The 19,058-nt window shown below is 44.7% G+C and overlaps 1 protein-coding gene across 2 annotated transcripts in view; it reads left to right on the plus strand.

The window, feature by feature from the left end:
* The window catches only part of LOC124023814 (copine-4), a 90,437-nt gene that overhangs the window by 45,186 nt on the left and 26,193 nt on the right, over nucleotides 1-19,058 (plus strand). For both annotated transcript variants that reach the window (XM_046338026.1, XM_046338027.1), the window contains exons 4-8: nucleotides 520-591; nucleotides 4,183-4,257; nucleotides 10,363-10,446; nucleotides 10,531-10,620; nucleotides 18,701-18,799. In XM_046338026.1, the coding sequence (XP_046193982.1) occupies nucleotides 520-591; nucleotides 4,183-4,257; nucleotides 10,363-10,446; nucleotides 10,531-10,620; nucleotides 18,701-18,799 (420 nt within the window). The remainder of the gene's footprint in view (nucleotides 1-519; nucleotides 592-4,182; nucleotides 4,258-10,362; nucleotides 10,447-10,530; nucleotides 10,621-18,700; nucleotides 18,800-19,058) is intronic.

Genomic DNA, 19,058 nt, shown 5'->3' on the forward strand with positions numbered 1-19,058 from the left:
AGGAGACGGTGGGACTGTGGGTACATCTCAATGCAAATGAGAGGCATACTTTAGAAACATCTTATATTGTGAATAGGATTCGCCAAGGGGTTTTACTGTATTTCTTCAGTTTTACTTCATATTTTATTCTCAAAATCATCCAATAGACCTACTGTACCATGCAACAATTCCAGCATTGAGAATTTACTGAGAGGGCTTTGAACCTTTACAAAGACTCTCACATTGCATCTTAATTGCATAATGTGGAAAGCCTCACAGCATCCAATTATTTTATGGCATCTTTCCAGCATGTGTTTACGGCAAAACTTCTCGTCAGAACTCCCCAACCTCACCCTATACAACCACACTCTCTTTTCCTTCAGACATTTGTGCAAAACTCTTCATTTTTTTCTTTCTTTCTTTTTGACTGCCGGCAATTCCCTCGTCCCAGTTTCCCCCCTCTGGTTCCCCTGAGTTGCTGTGTTGTTGATGTGAGGCACCGAGTCAGGGGAGTCTCACCTCTTATCTCTCTCCAAACAGATTGTGTCCCAAAGGAAGCTCACCAAACCACTGCTCAAACAGGGCAGCACAGTGAGCAAGTCCTTCATCATGGTAAGGCCCCTGTCTGTCACCTAGCTCCCACTCTCTCTGTCTGTCTGTCTGTCTGTCTGTCTGTCTGTCTGTCTGTCTGTCTGTCTGTCTGTCTGTCTGTCTGTCTGTCTGTCTGTCTGTCTGTCTGTCTGTCTGTCTGTCTGTCTGTCTGTCTGTCTGTCTGTCTGTCTGTCTGTCTGTCTGTCTGTCTGTCTGTCTGTCTGTCTGTCTGTCTGTCTGTCTGTCTGTCTGTCTGTCTGTCTGTCTGTCTGTCTGTCTGTCTGTCTGTCTGTCTGTCTGTCTGTGTCTAAAGCACAGCAAAGGTAACTAAACTTAATGACTATCACCCCATAGCACTCAACTCTGTCATCACAAATTGCTTTGAGAGACTAGTCAAGGATAATTTCACCTCTACCTTACCTTCCACCCTTGAGCCACTTCAATTTGCTTACTGCCCCAATAGATCCACAGACGATGCAATCGCCATCACTCTGCACACTACCCTATCCAATCTGGACAAGAGGAATACCTGTGTAAGAATGCTGTTTATTGACTACAGCTCAGCATTCAACATCATAGTACCCTCCAAGCTTGTAATTAAGCTTGAGGCCCTGGTCTGAAACCCGTCCTGTGCAACTGGGTCCTGAACTTCCTGACGGGCCGCCCCCAGGTGGTGAGGGTAGGAAACATCACCTCCACTCCGCTGATCCTCAACAAGGGTGGAGTGCGTGCTCAGCCCCCTCCTGTACTCCCTGTTCACCCATGACTGCATGGCCAAGCACGCATCCAACTCAATCATCAAGTTTGTAGACAACACACCACTAGTAGGCTTAATTACCAACGATAATGATACAGTCTACAGGGAGGAGGTGTGGACTATGGGAGTGTGGTGCCTGGAAAACAACCTCTCACTCAACATCAACAAAACAAAGGAGATGATCATGGACTTCAGGAAACAGCAGAGGGTGCACCCCCTATCTACATCGACGGGACAGCAGTGGAGAATGTGGAAAGCTTCAAGTTCCTTGGCGTACACATCACTCACAAACTGAAATGGACCACCCACACAGACAGCATCGTGAAGAAGGCGCAGCAGCGACTCTTCAACCTCAGGAGGCTAAAGAAATGTGTCTTGTCACCTAAAACCCTCACAAACTTTTACAGATGCACAATTGAAAGCATCCAGTCGGGCTGTATCAACGCTTGGTATGGCAACTGCACCGCCCGCAACCGCAAGGCTCTCCAGAGGGTGGTGCGGTCTGCCCAATGCATCACCGGGGGCAAACTACCCTCCCTCCAGGACACCTACGGCACCCGATGTCACAGGAAGGCCAAAAAGATCATCAAGGACATCAACCACCCGAGCCACTGCCTGTTCACCCCGTTATCATCCAGAAGGCGAGGTCAGTACAGGTGCATCAAAGCGGAGACCGAGAGACTGAAAAACAGCTTCTATCTCAAGGCCATCAGACTGTTAAACAGCCATTACTAGCACATTAGAGGCTGCTGCCTATAGTTATAGACTAGAAATCACTGGCCACTTTAAGGAATGGAACACTAATAATGTTTACATATCTGGCATTTCTCATCTCGGTGTCTCATTCGCTTAATAATGGTTACATTTTAACTTGCATTATTCATCTCATATGTATATACTGTTTTCTATACTATTCTACTGGATCTTAGTCCGTTCCTCTCTGACATTGCTCGTCTGTATGTATATAGTCTTAATTCTTTCCATGTGTGTGTATGGGGTGTATGTTGTGTAATTTGTTATATATTACTTGTTAGATATTACTGCACTATCGGAGCTAGAAGCACAAGCATTTCGCTACACCCTCAATAACATTGGTGTAGAGTAGCATCTGAACTTAACAAATAGATATGCATTCATGTGTCTGTTTGAGATGAACATACATATTGTTTTGTTGCTGAAGCACATTGCCTGTTTGCTTATGCATGGAAAATAACCTATTTTAACAAAGGCATCAAGGCATTCTCAATAGTGTAAATCATATTTTATTGGGCCACACACACACACACACACACACGCACGCACGCACGCACACACACGCGCACACACACACACACACACACACACACACACACACACACACACACACACACACACACACACACACACACACACACACACACACACACACACACACACACACACACACACACACACACACACACACACACACACACACACACACACACACACACACACACACACGCACACACACGCACACACACGCACACACACGCACGCACACACACGCACACACACGCACACACACGCACACACACGCACAATAGTACTATATAAAGAGAGAACTAAATAGAGCGGTATCTCAAGGTCATTATGAAAAACGAGCTCCCAGCAGAAAGAAAGTGTCAATAGGACTTATATTAGACCAGATGAGGAGGGGTTCCACAGTATTTCATATCTAAACAGTTGACAAATACATATGAATCTGGAGGCAGATACAGAACAAAGTATGAAAGACAATATGCCTATCATGCGTTTTACTACAATTGATTACAAGTTCACTATTTCATTCATAAACATAACTTTTTTCTGGTCTCTGATTATAACCAGGGTGTGTGTGAATATTAGAACCAGGTGTTTGTGAATATTAGAACCAGGTGTGTGTGAATATTAGTACCAGGTGTGTGTGAATATTAGAATCAGGTGTGTGTGAATATTAGAACCAGGTGTGTGTGAATATTAGTACCAGGTGTGTGTGTGAATATTAGAACCAGGTGTGTGTGAATATTAGAACCGGGTGTTTGTGAATATTAGATCCAGGTGTGTGTGAATATTACTACCAGGTGTTTGTGAATATTAGAACCAGGTGTTTGTGAATATTAGAACCAGGTGTGTGTGAATATTAGATCCAGGTGTTTGTGAATATTAGATCCAGGTGTGTGTGAATATTAGAACCAGGTGTTTGTGAATATTAGAACCAGGTGTTTGTGAATATTAGATCCAGGTGTGTGTGAATATTAGAACCAGGTGTTTGTGAATATTAGAACCAGGTGTTTGTGAATATTAGTACCAGGTGTTTGTGAATATTAGATCCAGGTGTGTGTGAATATTAGAACCAGGTGTTTGTGAATATTAGAACCAGGTGTGTGTCAATATTAGTACCAGGTGTTTGTGAATATTAGATCCAGGTGTGTGTGAATATTAGAACCAGGTGTTTGTGAATATTAGAACCAGGTGTGTGTGAATATTAGAACCAGGTGTTTGTGAATATTAGTACCAGGTGTTTGTGAATATTAGATCCAGGTGTGTGTGAATATTAGAACCAGGTGTTTGTGAATATTAGTACCAGGTGTTTGTGAATATTAGATCCAGGTGTGTGTGAATATTAGTACCAGGTGTTTGTGAATATTAGATCTAGGTGTGTGTGAATATTAGATCCAGGTGTGTGTGAATATTAGTACCAAGTGTTTGTGAATATTCAAACCAGGTGTGTGAATATTAGAACCAGGTGTGTGTGAATATTAGAACCAGGTGTGTGTGAATATTAGAACCAGGTGTGTGAATATTAGAACCAGGTGTGTGAATATTAGATCCAGGTGTGTGTTATGTACCTGCAGGTCACCGCCGAGGAGCTGACAGGGAATGATGATTATGTGGAACTTTCTTTCAGTGCCAGGAAACTTGACGACAAGGTATGGTTGCAACGTTACAGAACATGTTTAATTTGTGCTTGTTAATTGATTATGAATGCATTACATTATTGTATATCCTCTCCCATTAACCATGGCATCAACTGGTGTCAGAACAATGATTATACACATAGAGCTATGCTTCAAGGGGAAAATCCCATCAGAGGAATAATTACAACAGAAACACATTAGATACAGAGAACCAATCCCTCCTCAATGAGGATCTATGATCCACCCAACTCCCCATCTCAGTCTCTCCTGCTGTGTTTGTGGTTCTGGCTCACACAGATGGGGAGATAAGAAAGGAGAGAGAGAGCAGAGGTGTGTGTGGTGTGTTTGTGGTTAAGTCCAAGAGATGTTTTTACGTCTCCTGGTGTCTTTCTCAGCCCCAGTGTATCTCTAATCACAGTCTAATTTAAATGAGTTAATCTCCACTAAATGGAAGATGCTGTGTGTGTGTGTGTGTGTGTGTGTGTGTGTGTGTGTGTGTGTGTGTGTGTGTGTGTGTGTGTGTGTGTGTGTGTGTGTGTGTGTGTGTGTGTGTGTGTGTGTGTGTGTGTGTGTGTGTGTGTGTGTGTGTGTGTGTGTGTGTGTGTGTGTGTGTGTGTGTGTGTGTGTCCGCCTTCAACTGAAATAAGTTTTCCCTCACCACAGGTGCTAAAGTACATTATTCCAGCACTAAAATGCAAATAAGCATTCCATCTGCAGGGAGAAATGCAGTCAATCAAAGTGATGTGCTCTTAACTTTCCTATCAGTATCCTATCAGTAAGAATCGTGTTTATAAATGATTGATTTCGTATTTTTGGAACTGCAGATTTATTCTGAACAGCAGGTGTTTTGAGATAATTTTTCTCCTGGAGCATCCAGTCAAGTTGATTGTAGTACTAGGATCAGACATCAGGTGTGCATAACCAGACCAGGATATATCATGACCATTGCTGGCCCCAATTCAAATCAAATCAAAGTGTATTTGTCACGTGTGCCGAATACAACAGGTGTAGACCTTACAGTGAAATGCTTACTTCCAAGCACTAACCAACAGTGCCATTTTTAAGTAAAAAATAGGTATTAGGTAAACAATAGATCGGTAAAGAAATTTGAAAACAGTAAAATGACAGTGAAAATAACAGTAGCGAGGCTGTATACAGGGGTACAGAGTCCATGTGTGGGGGCACCGGATAGTCGGGCTAATTAAGGTAATATGTACATGTAGGTATAGTTAAAGTGACTATGCATAGATGATAAACAGAGATTAGCAGCAGCGTAAAAAGAGGGGTTGGGGGAGGGGACACACACAATGCAGATGGTCTGGGTAGCCATTTGATTACCGGTTCAGGAGTCTTATGGCTTGGGGGTGAAAGCAGTTTAGAAGCCTCTTGCACCAAGACTTGGCACTCCGGTACCATTTGCCATGTGGTAGAAGAGAGAGCAGTCTATGACTGGGGTGGCTGGGGTGGCTGGGGTCCTTTTACAATTTTTAGGGACTTCTTCTGACACCACCTGGTGTAGAGGTCCTGGATGGCTGGCAGCTTAGCCCCAGTGATGTACTAGGCTGTTCGCACTACCCTCTGTAGTGCCATGCGGTTGGAGGCAGAGCAGTTGCAGTACCAGGCAGTGATGCAACCAGTGCTCTCGATGTTGCAGCTGTAGAACCTTTTGAGGATCTGAGGACCCATACCAATTTTTTTTCCGTCTCCTGGGGGAAAGGTTTTCACAAGGTTTTCTTGGTATGTTTGGACCATTCAAGTTGGTTGGTGATGTGGACACCAAGGAACTTGAAGCTCTCAACCTGCTCCACTATAGCCCCCTCGATGAGAATGAGGGCATCTTCGGTCCTCCTTTTCCTGTAGTCCACAATCATCTCCTTTGTCTTGATTATATTGAGGGATAGGTTGTTATTCTGGTACCACCTGGCCAGGTGTCTCCCCATAGGCTGTCTCGTCGTTGTCGGTGATCAGGCCTAACACTGTTGGTGTTGGAGTCGTGTCTGGCCATGCAGTCGTGGGTGAACAGGGAGTACAGGAGGGGACTGAGCACCCACCCCTGAGATGCTCCAGTATTGAGGATCAGTGTGGCAGATGTGTTTCTACCTACCCTTACCACCTCTGGGCGGCCCGTCAGGAAGTCCAGGATCCAGTTGCAGAGGGAGGTGTTTAGTCCCAGGATCCTTAGCTTAGTGATGAGCTTTGAGGGCACTATGGTGTTGAACGCTGAGCTGTAGTCAATGAATAGTATTCTCACATAGCTGTTCCTTTTGTCCAGGTGGGAAAGGGCAGTGTGGAGTGCAATAGAGATTGCATCATCTGTGGATCTGTTTGAGCGGTATGAAAATTGGAGTGGGTCTAGGGTTTCTGGGATAATGGTGTTGATGTGAGCAATTACCAGCCTAGCACTCATGGCTACGGACTTGAGTGCTACGGGTCTGTAGTCAATTAGGCAGGTTGCCTTCGTGTTCTTGGGCATAAAGACTATGGTGGTCTGCTTGAAACATGTTGGTATTACAGACTCAATCAGGGACATGTTGAAAATGTCAGTGAAGACACCTGCCAGTTGGTCAGCACATGCCTTGCCAGCGGCCTTACTCACAACGGCTACTTCAGTGTTGCCTCAATGTTGCTTGCCTCGAAGCGAGCATAGAAGTGATTTAGCTCGTCTGGTAGGCTTGTGTCACTGGACAGCTCGTGGCTGTGCTTCCATTTGTAGTCTGTAATAGTTTGCAGGCCCTGCCACACCCGACGAGAATCGGAGCCGGTGTATTATGATTCAATTTTAGTCCTTTATTGGCGCTTTGCCTGTCTGATGGTTCGTTGCAGGGCATAGCAGGATTTCTTATAAGCTTCCAGGTTAGAGTTCCGCACCTACCCTTTAGCTCAGTGGGAATGTTGTCTGTAATCCATGGCTTCTGGTTGGGCTATGTATGTACTTTCACTGTGGGGACGACTCCTCGATGCACTTATTGATAAAGCCAGTGACTGATGTGGTGTACTCCTCAATGCCATTGGAAGAATCCCAGAACATGTTCCAGTCTGTGATAGCAAAACTGTAGTTTAGCAGCCGCTTCATCTGACTGCTTTTTAATAGACCGAGTCACTGGTGCTTCCTGCTTTAGTTTTTGCTTGTCGGCAGGAATCAGAAGGATAGAATTACGGTCAGATTTGCCAAAGGAGGGCGAGGGAAAGGTTTGTACGCGTCTCTGTGTGTGCCGTAAAGGTGATCTAGAATCCCCCCCCTCTGGTTGACATATAACATGCTGATAGAAATGAGGTAAAATGGATTAATGTTTGCCTGCATTAAAGTCCCCGGCCACAAGAAGCGCCGCTTCTGGGTGAGCAGTTTCCTGTTTGCTTATTACCTTATACAGCTGACTGAGTGAGGTCTTAGTGCCAGCATCCATCTGTGGTGGTGAATAAACAGCCACTAAAAATATAGATGAACACTATCATGAGATACTCCACTTCAGGCGAGCAAAATCTAGAGACTTCTTTAGATTTCGTGCACCAGCTGTTGTTTACTAATATACACAGACCACCCTCGTCTTCGGAGTGTGCTGTTCTATCTAGCCGGTGCAGCGTATATCCCACCAGTGTCACGACTCCTGAAGGTGGCTCCCCTTCCTGTTCGGGTGGCGCTCGGCGGTCGTCGTCACCGGCTACTAGCTGCCACTGATCCCTTTTCCCCCTTTCTGTTTATTGGTTGCACCTGTGTTTAGTTTAGGTTAATTGGTTGGGCTTTATTTACCAGCCGGCCCGCCTGCTGGTTGTGCAGGATTATTTTCAGTGTACATGTGTACACGGCTGTAAGTCACGGTTGTCCATGTGTTTGTATTTTGCTGGACTGTTTAAGTCCCCTGTGTTTGGGGCATTTGTTTGGGTTGGCGTCTGTTCACCGTTGTGGTGCATTAAAAGTAGTGCTACTCTGAACTCTCTGCTTCCTGCGCCTGACTTCTTCCCCACTACACCCTGAACCCTCTGCTTCCTGCACCTGACTTCTTCCCCACTACACCCTGAACCCTCTGCTTCCTGCGCCTGACTTCTTCCCCACTACACCCTGAACCCTCTGCTTCCTGCGCCTGACTTCTTCCCCACTACACCCTGAACCCTCTGCTTCCTGCGCCTGACTTCTTCCCCACTACACCCTGAACCCTCTGCTTCCTGCGCCTGACTTCTTCCCCACTACACCCTGAACCCTCTGCTTCCTGCGCCTGACTTCTTCCCCACTACACCCTGAACCCTCTGCTTCCTGCGCCTGACTTCTTCCCCACTACACCCTGAACCCTCTGCTTCCTGCGCCTGACTTCTTCCCCACTACACCCTGAACCCTCTGCTTCCTGCGCCTGACTTCTTCCCCACTACACCCTGAACCCTCTGCTTCCTGCGCCTGACTTCTTCCCCAATACACCCTGAACCCTCTGCTTCCTGCGCCTGACTTCTTCCCCACTACACCCTGAACCCTCTGCTTCCTGCGCCTGACTTCTTCCCCACTACACCCTGAACCCTCTGCTTCCTGCGCCTGACTTCTTCCCCACTACACCCTGAACCCTCTGCTTCCTGCGCCTGACTTCTTCCCCACTACACCCTGAACCCTCTGCTTCCTGCGCCTGACTTCTTCCCCACTACACCCTGAACCCTCTGCTTCCTGCGCCTGACTTCTTTCCCACTACACCCTGAACCCTCTGCTTCCTGCGCCTGACTTCTTTTCCCACTACACCCTGAACCCTCTGCTTCCTGCGCCTGACTTCTTCCCCACTACACCCTGAACCCTCTGCTTCCTGCGCCTGACTTCTTTCCCACTACACCCTGAACCCTCTGCTTCCTGCGCCTGACTTCTTCCCCACTACACCCTGAACCCTCTGCTTCCTGCGCCTGACTTCTTCCCCACTACACCCTGAACCCTCTGCTTCCTGCGCCTGACTTCTTCCCCACTACACCCTGAACCCTCTGCTTCCTGCGCCTGACTTCTTCCCCACTACACCCTGAACCCTCTGCTTCCTGCGCCTGACTTCTTTCCCACTACACCCTGAACCCTCTGCTTCCTGCGCCTGACTTCTTCCCCACTACACCCTGAACCCTCTGCTTCCTGCGCCTGACTTCTTCCCCACTACACCCTGAACCCTCTGCTTCCTGCGCCTGACTTCTTTCCCACTACACCCTGAACCCTCTGCTTCCTGCGCCTGACTTCTTTCCCACTACACCCTGAACCCTCTGCTTCCTGCGCCTGACTTCTTCCCCACTACACCCCGGGTGTTACAACCAGCTGAATGTTATCCATGTCGTCATTCAGCCACGATTTGGTGAAACATAAGATATTACAGTTAATACTGATGGTAAGGGCAGATTTCCCACTCGCCGTTGACGGATCCTCACAAGGCACCCCGCCCTGTATGCTCTATACCTGCGTCTCTTTCCAATGACGGGGATTTTGGCCTTGTCGGGTGTCGGAAGTACATCCTGTGCGTCCTGCTTGTTGAAGAAATGCAATCTGCAATTTGACATTTCTACTTGTTGTTCAAAAGTTTTGAGAACAATCTGTGATTTTCTACTTCCCAGTGCTGCTCTTATTAGATAAGTCAAAGTACCAAGACAATTTGAAAGGCGTCTTAGCTGTATACTGTAACGAGTTACAACCTCAGGGTCTGGAGTATTGTATGAGGTACAGTATTTCTTCAGCTAATTTAGCTGTTCAGGAGTTTTGTCACCCGTCTAGGGAGTTACCAGAGATAACCCTCCTACAGATTGCATCACAGCTCAGCTCTATGAATCAATGAACAGGAAGGAGAAAGACCAGCCTCACAGGAAGAGATATAGTGGCAGAGAGTTAGTTAGATGTCAGTACAGTATATTCTATGTGTAATATATATTCCATGTAGATTTCCTATACACATACAGGAGCGTTTGTAGAGGACCTCAGTGTGTTGTTGACTTTGATAAATGCATGAATTTGGACAACATGGCAACCATCTTCCTCACAACAACGTTAGGTATTTTATTGACCACTTTCACAGTTTTAGGGCCAAAGCGGTTGGGAGGGAAATATTGCAATCCCTCAGCATGGCATTAAGATGGTCGTTAATGTATTTCTGAAAGCCCACTGTGTATCTCTCTGTGCAGGACTTTTTTAGCAAATCAGACCCTTTCCTGGAGATCTTCAGGATGAACGATGACGACACGCTACAGCTTGTGCACAGAACAGAGGTAAAACCAGCAGTCGTTTTGTTCAAACGGATCCATCCAATTACTTTAGCTTATTTACTTTTCTCTTTCCTGTTTCACTCACAGACTGTTATGAACAACCTTAACCCGGTGTGGAAAACCTTCAAGACTTCCCTGAATTCCCTCTGCAGTGGAGACCATGACCGGCCTCTAAAGGTATAGACGTGTGCGTCTGATTGTATGTATGTATGTGCTTGGCTCTATGTCTTCTTGCCAGCCCAGGGGACCTGATTGAGCACTTTTGCCACAGTAGTGGACTGACTGGCAGGTGAGCAATACTGAGTTCAGCACCATGGTCTCAATCCTATAAGGGGTTTGTCTACTAGAGTCAGGAGGGAGGGCTAGACTAGGGAGGAAGGGGATTCTCTATAGCAGGGGTATTCAACTCTTTCCCCTGGTCTTCTGTTCTACTTGATAATTAATACCACCCACCTGGTGTCCCAGGTCTAAATCAGTCCCTGATTGGTCTCTCTCTCCTTCCCTCTATTCTTCATTTCCTCCTCTCCAGTCAATCAGTCCCTGATTAGAGGGGAACCATGTAAAAATGAACTGGCATCGAGGTCCAGAGTTGAGTTTGAGGGCTCTCTAGACGAGTCATTTGTGGCTTGGCCTGATCATACAGGACCAAGACGGGGGACATCTATTAGACCAGGGGAGTGGAGAGAGACTCTCAAACGCCCCGCCCCCACCACCTCTTTCCTCCCTCTCGTGTTCTCTTTCAGCCCCCACCACCTCTTTCCTCCCTCTCGTGTTCTCTTTCAGCCCCCACCACCTCTTTCCTCCCTCTCGTGTTCTCTTTCAGCCCCCACCACCTCTTTCCTCCCTCTCGTGTTCTCTTTCAGCCCCCACCACCTCTTTCCTCCCTCTCGTGTTCTCTTTCAGCCCCCACCACCTCTTTCCTCCCTCTCGTGTTCTCTTTCAGCCCCCACCACCTCTTTCCTCCCTCTCGTGTTCTCTTTCAGCCCCCACCACCTCTTTCCTCCCTCTCGTGTTCTCTTTCAGCCCCCACCACCTCTTTCCTCCCTCTCGTGTTCTCTTTCAGCCCCCACCACCTCTTTCCTCCCTCTCGTGTTCTCTTTCAGCCCCCCTCCCTCTGTCTCACATGGTCGGCATCTTTCCCCTTTTCTTTTATTGCCTCGTGTGTGTGTGTGTGTGTGTGTGTGTGTGTGTGTGTGTGTGTGTGCGTGTGCGTGCGTGCGTGCGTGCGTGCGTGCGTGCGTGCGTGCGTGCGTGCGTGTGTGTGTGTGTGCGTGCGTGCGTGTGTGTGTGTGTGTGTGTGTGTGTGTGTGTGTGTGTGTGTGTGTGCTTGTTTGTGTGTGCTTGTTTGTGTGTGCTTGTTTGTGTGTGTGTGTAATATTGCCTTTTTCCCCCTTTCTAACTCCCTGGCATTACTAAATCCTTAAACTACAGTTAGTCTAATGAGAGCCTGAAAGGCCTGCTCCAAACAAATAAGACTTTCTCATTAAACATTTAGGCACCAACAATGAGCTGCAGCAGTGTCTCATTGTGTTTAGGGGCACTGGGTCTCTCTCTCTCTCTTTCTCTCTCTCCTTCCCTCTATTCTTCATTCCCTCCTCTCCAGTCAAGGAGATAGAGAGGGTGGTGCTGAGGTGGGAGGAGGTGAAGCTCTCAATGCCTCCACCCCCAGCTCCCTCCCACCTACTTCTTGTCCCAATGCCTCCATGTTAACAATCACACCTCTCCTCTCCATCCCAAGATTTCAATCAGCCCCAGTTGCCACGGTGGTGCTCTTTAGGGGTATGAGTGATGAGGTCACTGTAGGGTTGGATGTGTGTTGGTGGGGCCAACAGCAATTAACCCCAGGGCAGGAAATGACATGCAGCTAAAGAGATCATTCACATTTAAACGTTGAAGGCTAAGAAACTGTCTGACCATATTGCTACCAATATTAACTCCACCCACAGTATCAGCAAACCCTTTTGAAATAAATATTCAAATTATACAGAGCCACTGCTTAACAACCAGTGGTCTCAGGGAAAGAGCTTCCTCTTTGTCTGTTGGGATTGGTCATCCAGTGGGGCATGGTGAGTCCTATGCTGTCTTGCCAACTAGCACCATAATAGTAACATCATAATAGTAGCCTCATAATAGTAGCATCATAATAGTAACATCATAATAGTAACATCATAATAGTAGCCTCATAATAGTAACATCATAATAGTAACATCATAATAGTAGCATCATAATAGTAGCATCATAATAGTAACATCATAATAGTAATATCATAATAGTAGCATCATAATATAAACATCATAATAGTAGCATCATAATAGAAACATCATAATAGTAGCATCATAATAGAAACATCGTAATAGTAGCATCATAATAGAAACATCATAATAGTAACATCATAATAGTAACATCATAATAGTAACATCATAATAGTAGACCATAATAGTAGACCATAATAGTAACATCATAATAGTAGCATCATAACAGTAGCCTCATAATAGTAACATCATAATAGAAACATCATAATAGTAGCATCATAATAGAAACATCATAATAGTAACATCATAATAGTAGCATCATAATAGTAGCATCATAATAGTAACATCATAATAGTAGCATCATAATAGTAGCATCATAATAGTAACATCATAATAGTAACATCATAATAGTAGCATCATAATAGTAGCATCATAATAGTTGCTTCATAATAGTAACATCATAATAGTAGAATCATAATAGTAATATCATAATAGTAGCATCATAATAGTAGCATCATAATAGTAGACCATAATGGTAGCATCATAATAGTAGACCATAATGGTAGCATCATAATAGTGGCGCATAATGGTAGCATCATAATAGTAGACCATAATGGTAGCATCATAATGGTAGACCATAATGGTAGCATCATAATAGTAGACCATAATGGTAGCATCATAATAGTAACATCATAATAGTAGCATCATAATAGTAACATCATAATAGTAGAATCATAATAGTAGCCTCATAATAGTAACATCATAATAGTAACATCATAATAGTAGCATCATAATAGTAGCCTCATAATAGTAGACCATAATGGTAGCATCATAATAGTAGACCATAATAGTAACATCATAATAGTAACATCATAATAGTAGCATCATAATAGTAGCCTCATAATAGTAGCCTCATAATAGTAACATCATAATAGTAACATCATAATAGTAGCATCATAATAGTAGCATCATAATAGTAGCATCATAATAGTAACATCATAATAGTAACATCATAATAGTAGCATCATAATAGTAGCATCATAATAGTAACATCATAATAGTAGCATCATAATAGTAACATCATAATAGTAACATCATAATAGTAGCATCATAATAGTAACATCATAATAGTAGCATCATAATAGTAGCATCATAATAGTAACATCATAATAGTAACATCATAATAGTAGCATCATAATAGTAGCATCATAATAGTAACATCATAATAGTAACATCATAATAGTTGCTTCATAATAGTAACATCATAATAGTAGAATCATAATAGTAGACCATAATGGTAGCATCATAATAGTAGCCTCATAATAGTAACATCATAATAGTAGCATCATAATAGTAGACCATAATGGTAGCATCATAATGGTAGACCATAATGGTAGCATCATAATAGTAGACCATAATGGTAGCATCATAATAGTAGATCATAATGGTAGCATCATAATGGTAGACCAAAATGGTAGCATCATAATAGTAGACCATAATGGTAGCATCATAATAGTAGACCATAATGGTAGCATCATAATAGTAGACCATAATGGTAGCATCATAATAGTAGACCATAATGTAGCATCATAATAGTAGACCATAATGTAGCATCATAATAGTAGACCATAATGTAGCATCATAATAGTAGACCATAATGTAGGATCATAATAGTAGACCATAATGTAGCATCATAATAGTAGACCATAATGTAGCATCATAATAGTAGACCATAATGTAGCATCATAATAGTAGACCATAATGGTAGCATCATAATGGTAGACCATAATGTGTTAGGGGTGTGGATGGATGGATGTGTGTTAGGGGTGTGGATGGATGTGTGTTAGGGGCGTGGATGGATATGTGTTAGGGGTGTGGATGGGTGGATGTGTGTTAGGGGTGTGGATGGATATGTGTTAGGGGTGTGGATGGATATGTATTAGGGGTGTGGATGGATATGTGTTAGGGGTGTGGATGGATATGTATTAGGGGTGTGGGTGGGTGGATGTGTGTTAGGGGTGTGGATGGATATGTGTTAGGGGTGTGGGTGGGTGGATGTGTGTTAAGGGTGTGGGTCGGTGGATGTGTGTTAGGGTTGTGGGTGGGTGGATGTGTGTTAGGGGTGTGGGTGGATATGTATTAGGGGTGTGGATGGATATGTATTAGGGGTGTGTGTGGATATGTGTTAGGGGTGTGGATGGATATGTATTAGGGGTGTGGATGGATATGTATTAGGGGTGTGTATGGATATGTGTTAGGGGTGTGTATGGATATGTGTTAGGGGTGTGGGTGGATATGTGTTAGGGGTGTGGATGGATATGTGTTAGGGGTGTGGATGGATATGTATTAGGGGTGTGGATGGATATGTATTAGGGGTGTGTGTGGATATGTGTTAGGGGTGTGGATGGATATGTATTAGGGGTGTGGGTGGATATGTGTTAGGGGTGTGGATGGATATGTATTAGGGGTGTGGATGGATATGTATTAGGGGTGTGGATGGATGTGTGTTAGGGGTGTGGATGGATATGTATTAGGGGTGTGGGTGGATATGTATTAGGGGTGTGGATGGATGTGTGTTAGGGGTGTGGATGGATATGTATTAGGGGTGTGGATGGATATGTGTTAGGGGTGTGGGTGGATATGTATTAGGGGTGTGGATGGATGTGTGTTAGGGGTGTGGATGGATATGTGTTAGGGGTGTGGATGGATATGTGTTAGGGGTGTGGGTGGATATGTATTAGGGGTGTGGATGGATGTGTGTTAGGGGTGTGGATGGATATGTGTTAGGGGTGTGGATGGATATGTATTAGGGGTGTGGATGGATATGTGTTAGGGGTGTGGATGGATGTGTGTTAGGGGTGTGGATGGATATGTGTTAGGGGTGTGGATGGATATGTGTTAGGGGTGTGGGTGGATATGTATTAGGGGTGTGGATGGATGTGTGTTAGGGGTGTGGATGGATATGTATTAGGGGTGTGGGTGGATGTGTGTTAGGGGTGTGGATGGATATGTGTTAGGGGTGTGGATGGATATGTATTAGGGGTGTGGGTGGATATGTGTTAGGGGTGTGGATGGATATGTATTAGGGGTGTGGGTGGATGTGTGTTAGGGGTGTGGATGGATATGTGTTAGGGGTGTGGGTGGGTGGATGTGTGTTAGGGGTGTGGATGGATATGTGTTAGGGGTGTGGGTGGGTGGATGTGTGTTAGGGGTGTGGATGGATATGTGTTAGGGGTGTGGGTGGGTGGATGTTGGTGGGTGGGTTTCAGAAGCAGTGATAGTGAATGATTCCCTGTGGAGTTAATATGCCTCTAGTTTTAATGGATAATAAAATATCTTCCCCTCCAATGGGACTTTTCACAAGATGCTGTTAATGTTCGCTCAGGTTAACCTCCTTATCACAAACTGTATAATACAAGAGCATTAATTGAACACACATTCATTAAACAGACATTACAAGGCCACGGTTCTGACACTTGACACAACCATGGATGTAGGAGGCTGTCCTGGAATGGCCACTGTAGTGAATGTGTATCATAGATGAATGTTCAGCATAGCTAATGGCCAAATGAGGGTCAGAGGTCAGTTTATTTATCCATGATCCACGTGAAACCTAGACACACACACACACACACACACACACACACACACACACACACACACACACACACACACACACACACACACACACACACACACACACACACACACACACACACACACACACACACACACACACACACACACACACACACACACACACACACACACACACACACACACACGAACAGTGGCGTCATGCAGCCATTATTTTAGAGGTACGTGAGGATGAAGGCTGTGTGTGTGTGTGTGGGACTGGCCAGCCCCCCCTCTGGAATTCTGAGGATTTAGTATTTTTCGAACAACAATAATCATTATGTCTAATTATATGTACAAAAAAAAAGAAGTGAAAAAAGAAGGCTATCTAAGCTTACCTGTTCACCTGTTCAAATGTCATTTTAATGAATGATCCACATTGATTCTATGACAAATGTTATGCCGTAGGAGTTTGGACAACTGCCACACTGTTACTGTATATACAGTGCATTCGGAAAGTATTCAGACCCCATTCCTTTTTCCACATTTTGTTACTTTACAGCCTTATTTTTAAAATATTTAAATAAATACAAATACTCATCAACCTACACACAATACCCCATATTGACAAAGCGAAAACAGTTTTTAGAAATGTTGCAAGTTTATTAAAAGTAAAAAACAGAAATACCTTAGTTACATAAGTATTAGGACCCTTTGCTATGAGACTCGAAATTGAGCTCAGGTGCATCCTGTTTCCATTAATCATCCTTGAGATGTTTCTACAACTTCATTGGAGTCCATCTGTGGTAAATTAAATTGATTTGGAAAGGCACACACTTGTGTCCCACAGTTGACAGTGTATGTCAGAGCATAAAACAAGCCATGAGGTCAAAGGAATTGTCCATAGAGCTCCGAGACAGGATTGTGTCGAGGCACAGATCTGGGGAAGTTTACCAAAAAAATTCTGCAGCATTGAAGGTCCCCAAGAACACAGTGTCCTCCATCATTCTTAACCATCAAGACTCTTCCTAGAGCTGGACGCCCGGCCAAACTGAGCAATCGGGGGAGAAAGGCCTTGTTCAGGGAGGTAACCAAGAACCCGATGGTGACTCTGACAGAGCTCCAGAGTTCCTCTGTAGAGAAGGGAGAACCTTCCAGAAGGACAACCATCTCTGCAGCACTCCACCAATCAGGCCTTTATGGTAGAGTGGCCAGACGGAAGCCACTCCTCAGTAAAAGGCATATAAAAGGCCGCTTGGAGTTTGCTAAAAGGCAGCTAAAGACTTTCAGACCATGAGAAACAAGATTCTCTGAGAAACAAGATTATCTGGTCTGATGAAACCAAGATTGAACTCTTTAGCCTGAATGCCAAGTGTCTCTCAGGACCTCAGACTGGGGTGAAGGTTCACCTTCCAACGGGACAACGACCCGGACAACGATTTGCAAACATACCTCCTGCGAGTTCTGCCCATCACTGGCAGCTAAAATCAAATCAAACGCTGTGCTTGTAACTCAACACTCTCTCTCCTCCTCTCTCCTCTCTCTCCTCCTCTCCTCCGATACTGTCTGCACGCACAAGAGTATCTAGCGACCTGCCTAGCATATCTTTGCTCAGTGGCGCACCTTGGAAGAAACCACTTACTAAGGAGAAAAGGGAGGGGGTTATAATAATAATAATAATATATGCCATTTAGCAGACGCTTTTATCCAAAGCGACTTACAGTCATGTGTGCATACATTCTACGTATGGGTGGTCCCGGGGATCGAACCCACTACCCTGGCATTACAAGCGCCATGCTCTACCAACTGAGCTACAGAAGGAAGGGGCTTTTGCCTGGTCCAGTTAGTGTTCCCCCTCTGCAAAATACCACTGACTGATCTTTTTATAAGAAATTATGATGAAACGTGTGCTTAGAAATTAAGTGTAATAATGAATTTAAAAATGTATAATGTTAAACAAAATAAACATATACACACAAATTCAATGTTCTCTCTCTCTGTCTTATGTCAAAAGCCTTTCACATCCTCAATTCTATATTTCATGAGACCATTAAAACTCCAGCAATGTCGCCTTACTGATTTATTAATGGAGAAGCATCACAGGGGAGTCTGCTCTAGTTCTGAAACTGGTCCCGGTGAGTTGTAACGAGTGTGAACACCAGGGGAAGAGCTTTCAACCAGAATCTACATGACACCACATAGTTGGTCACATTCAGTCTGGAGATCTTGTTCAACTGCAGCATTCACAGATGGGTTAGGTGATATGTACATATTGACACCGCAGTATTTGATCATTAACTAAAGTCACTTTTCTAACCTACTCTTTCTCTCTCTCTCTCTCTCTCTCTCTCTCTCTCTCTCTCTCTCTCTCTCTCTCTCTCTCTCTCTCTCTCTCTCTCTCTCTCTCTCTCTCTCTCTCTCTCTCTCAGTGCACAGTGTGGGACTGGGACTCCAATGGGAAGCACGACTATATTGGTGAATATCAGGCCACATTCAAAGAGATGAGAGGGGCAATGGATGGGAGACAGGTAGGTTGTACAGGTTTTGTGCGAGTTTATAAGTGGGGTTGGCTGTTTCTTTTAGATGGTGTTGGTTGTTTTTCTTTTAGGTAGCGAAGGCATCAATCAGGTTTGTAAAATGACCATTTCTAGATGCCTGTCACGGATTCCCTCAGTACTGCTGCTCCTTCCTGCACCAGTTCCGGAGTTCTACATCACCGGCCTTCTAGGCTTCACTGAACTGTCTAATTACGCACTCCTCTCATCCCGTGCAGTGTAATTACTGGTC

The sequence above is a fragment of the Oncorhynchus gorbuscha genome, unplaced genomic scaffold, assembly GCF_021184085.1.
Source record: "Oncorhynchus gorbuscha isolate QuinsamMale2020 ecotype Even-year unplaced genomic scaffold, OgorEven_v1.0 Un_scaffold_1680, whole genome shotgun sequence".
Lineage (NCBI taxonomy): Eukaryota > Metazoa > Chordata > Actinopteri > Salmoniformes > Salmonidae > Oncorhynchus > Oncorhynchus gorbuscha.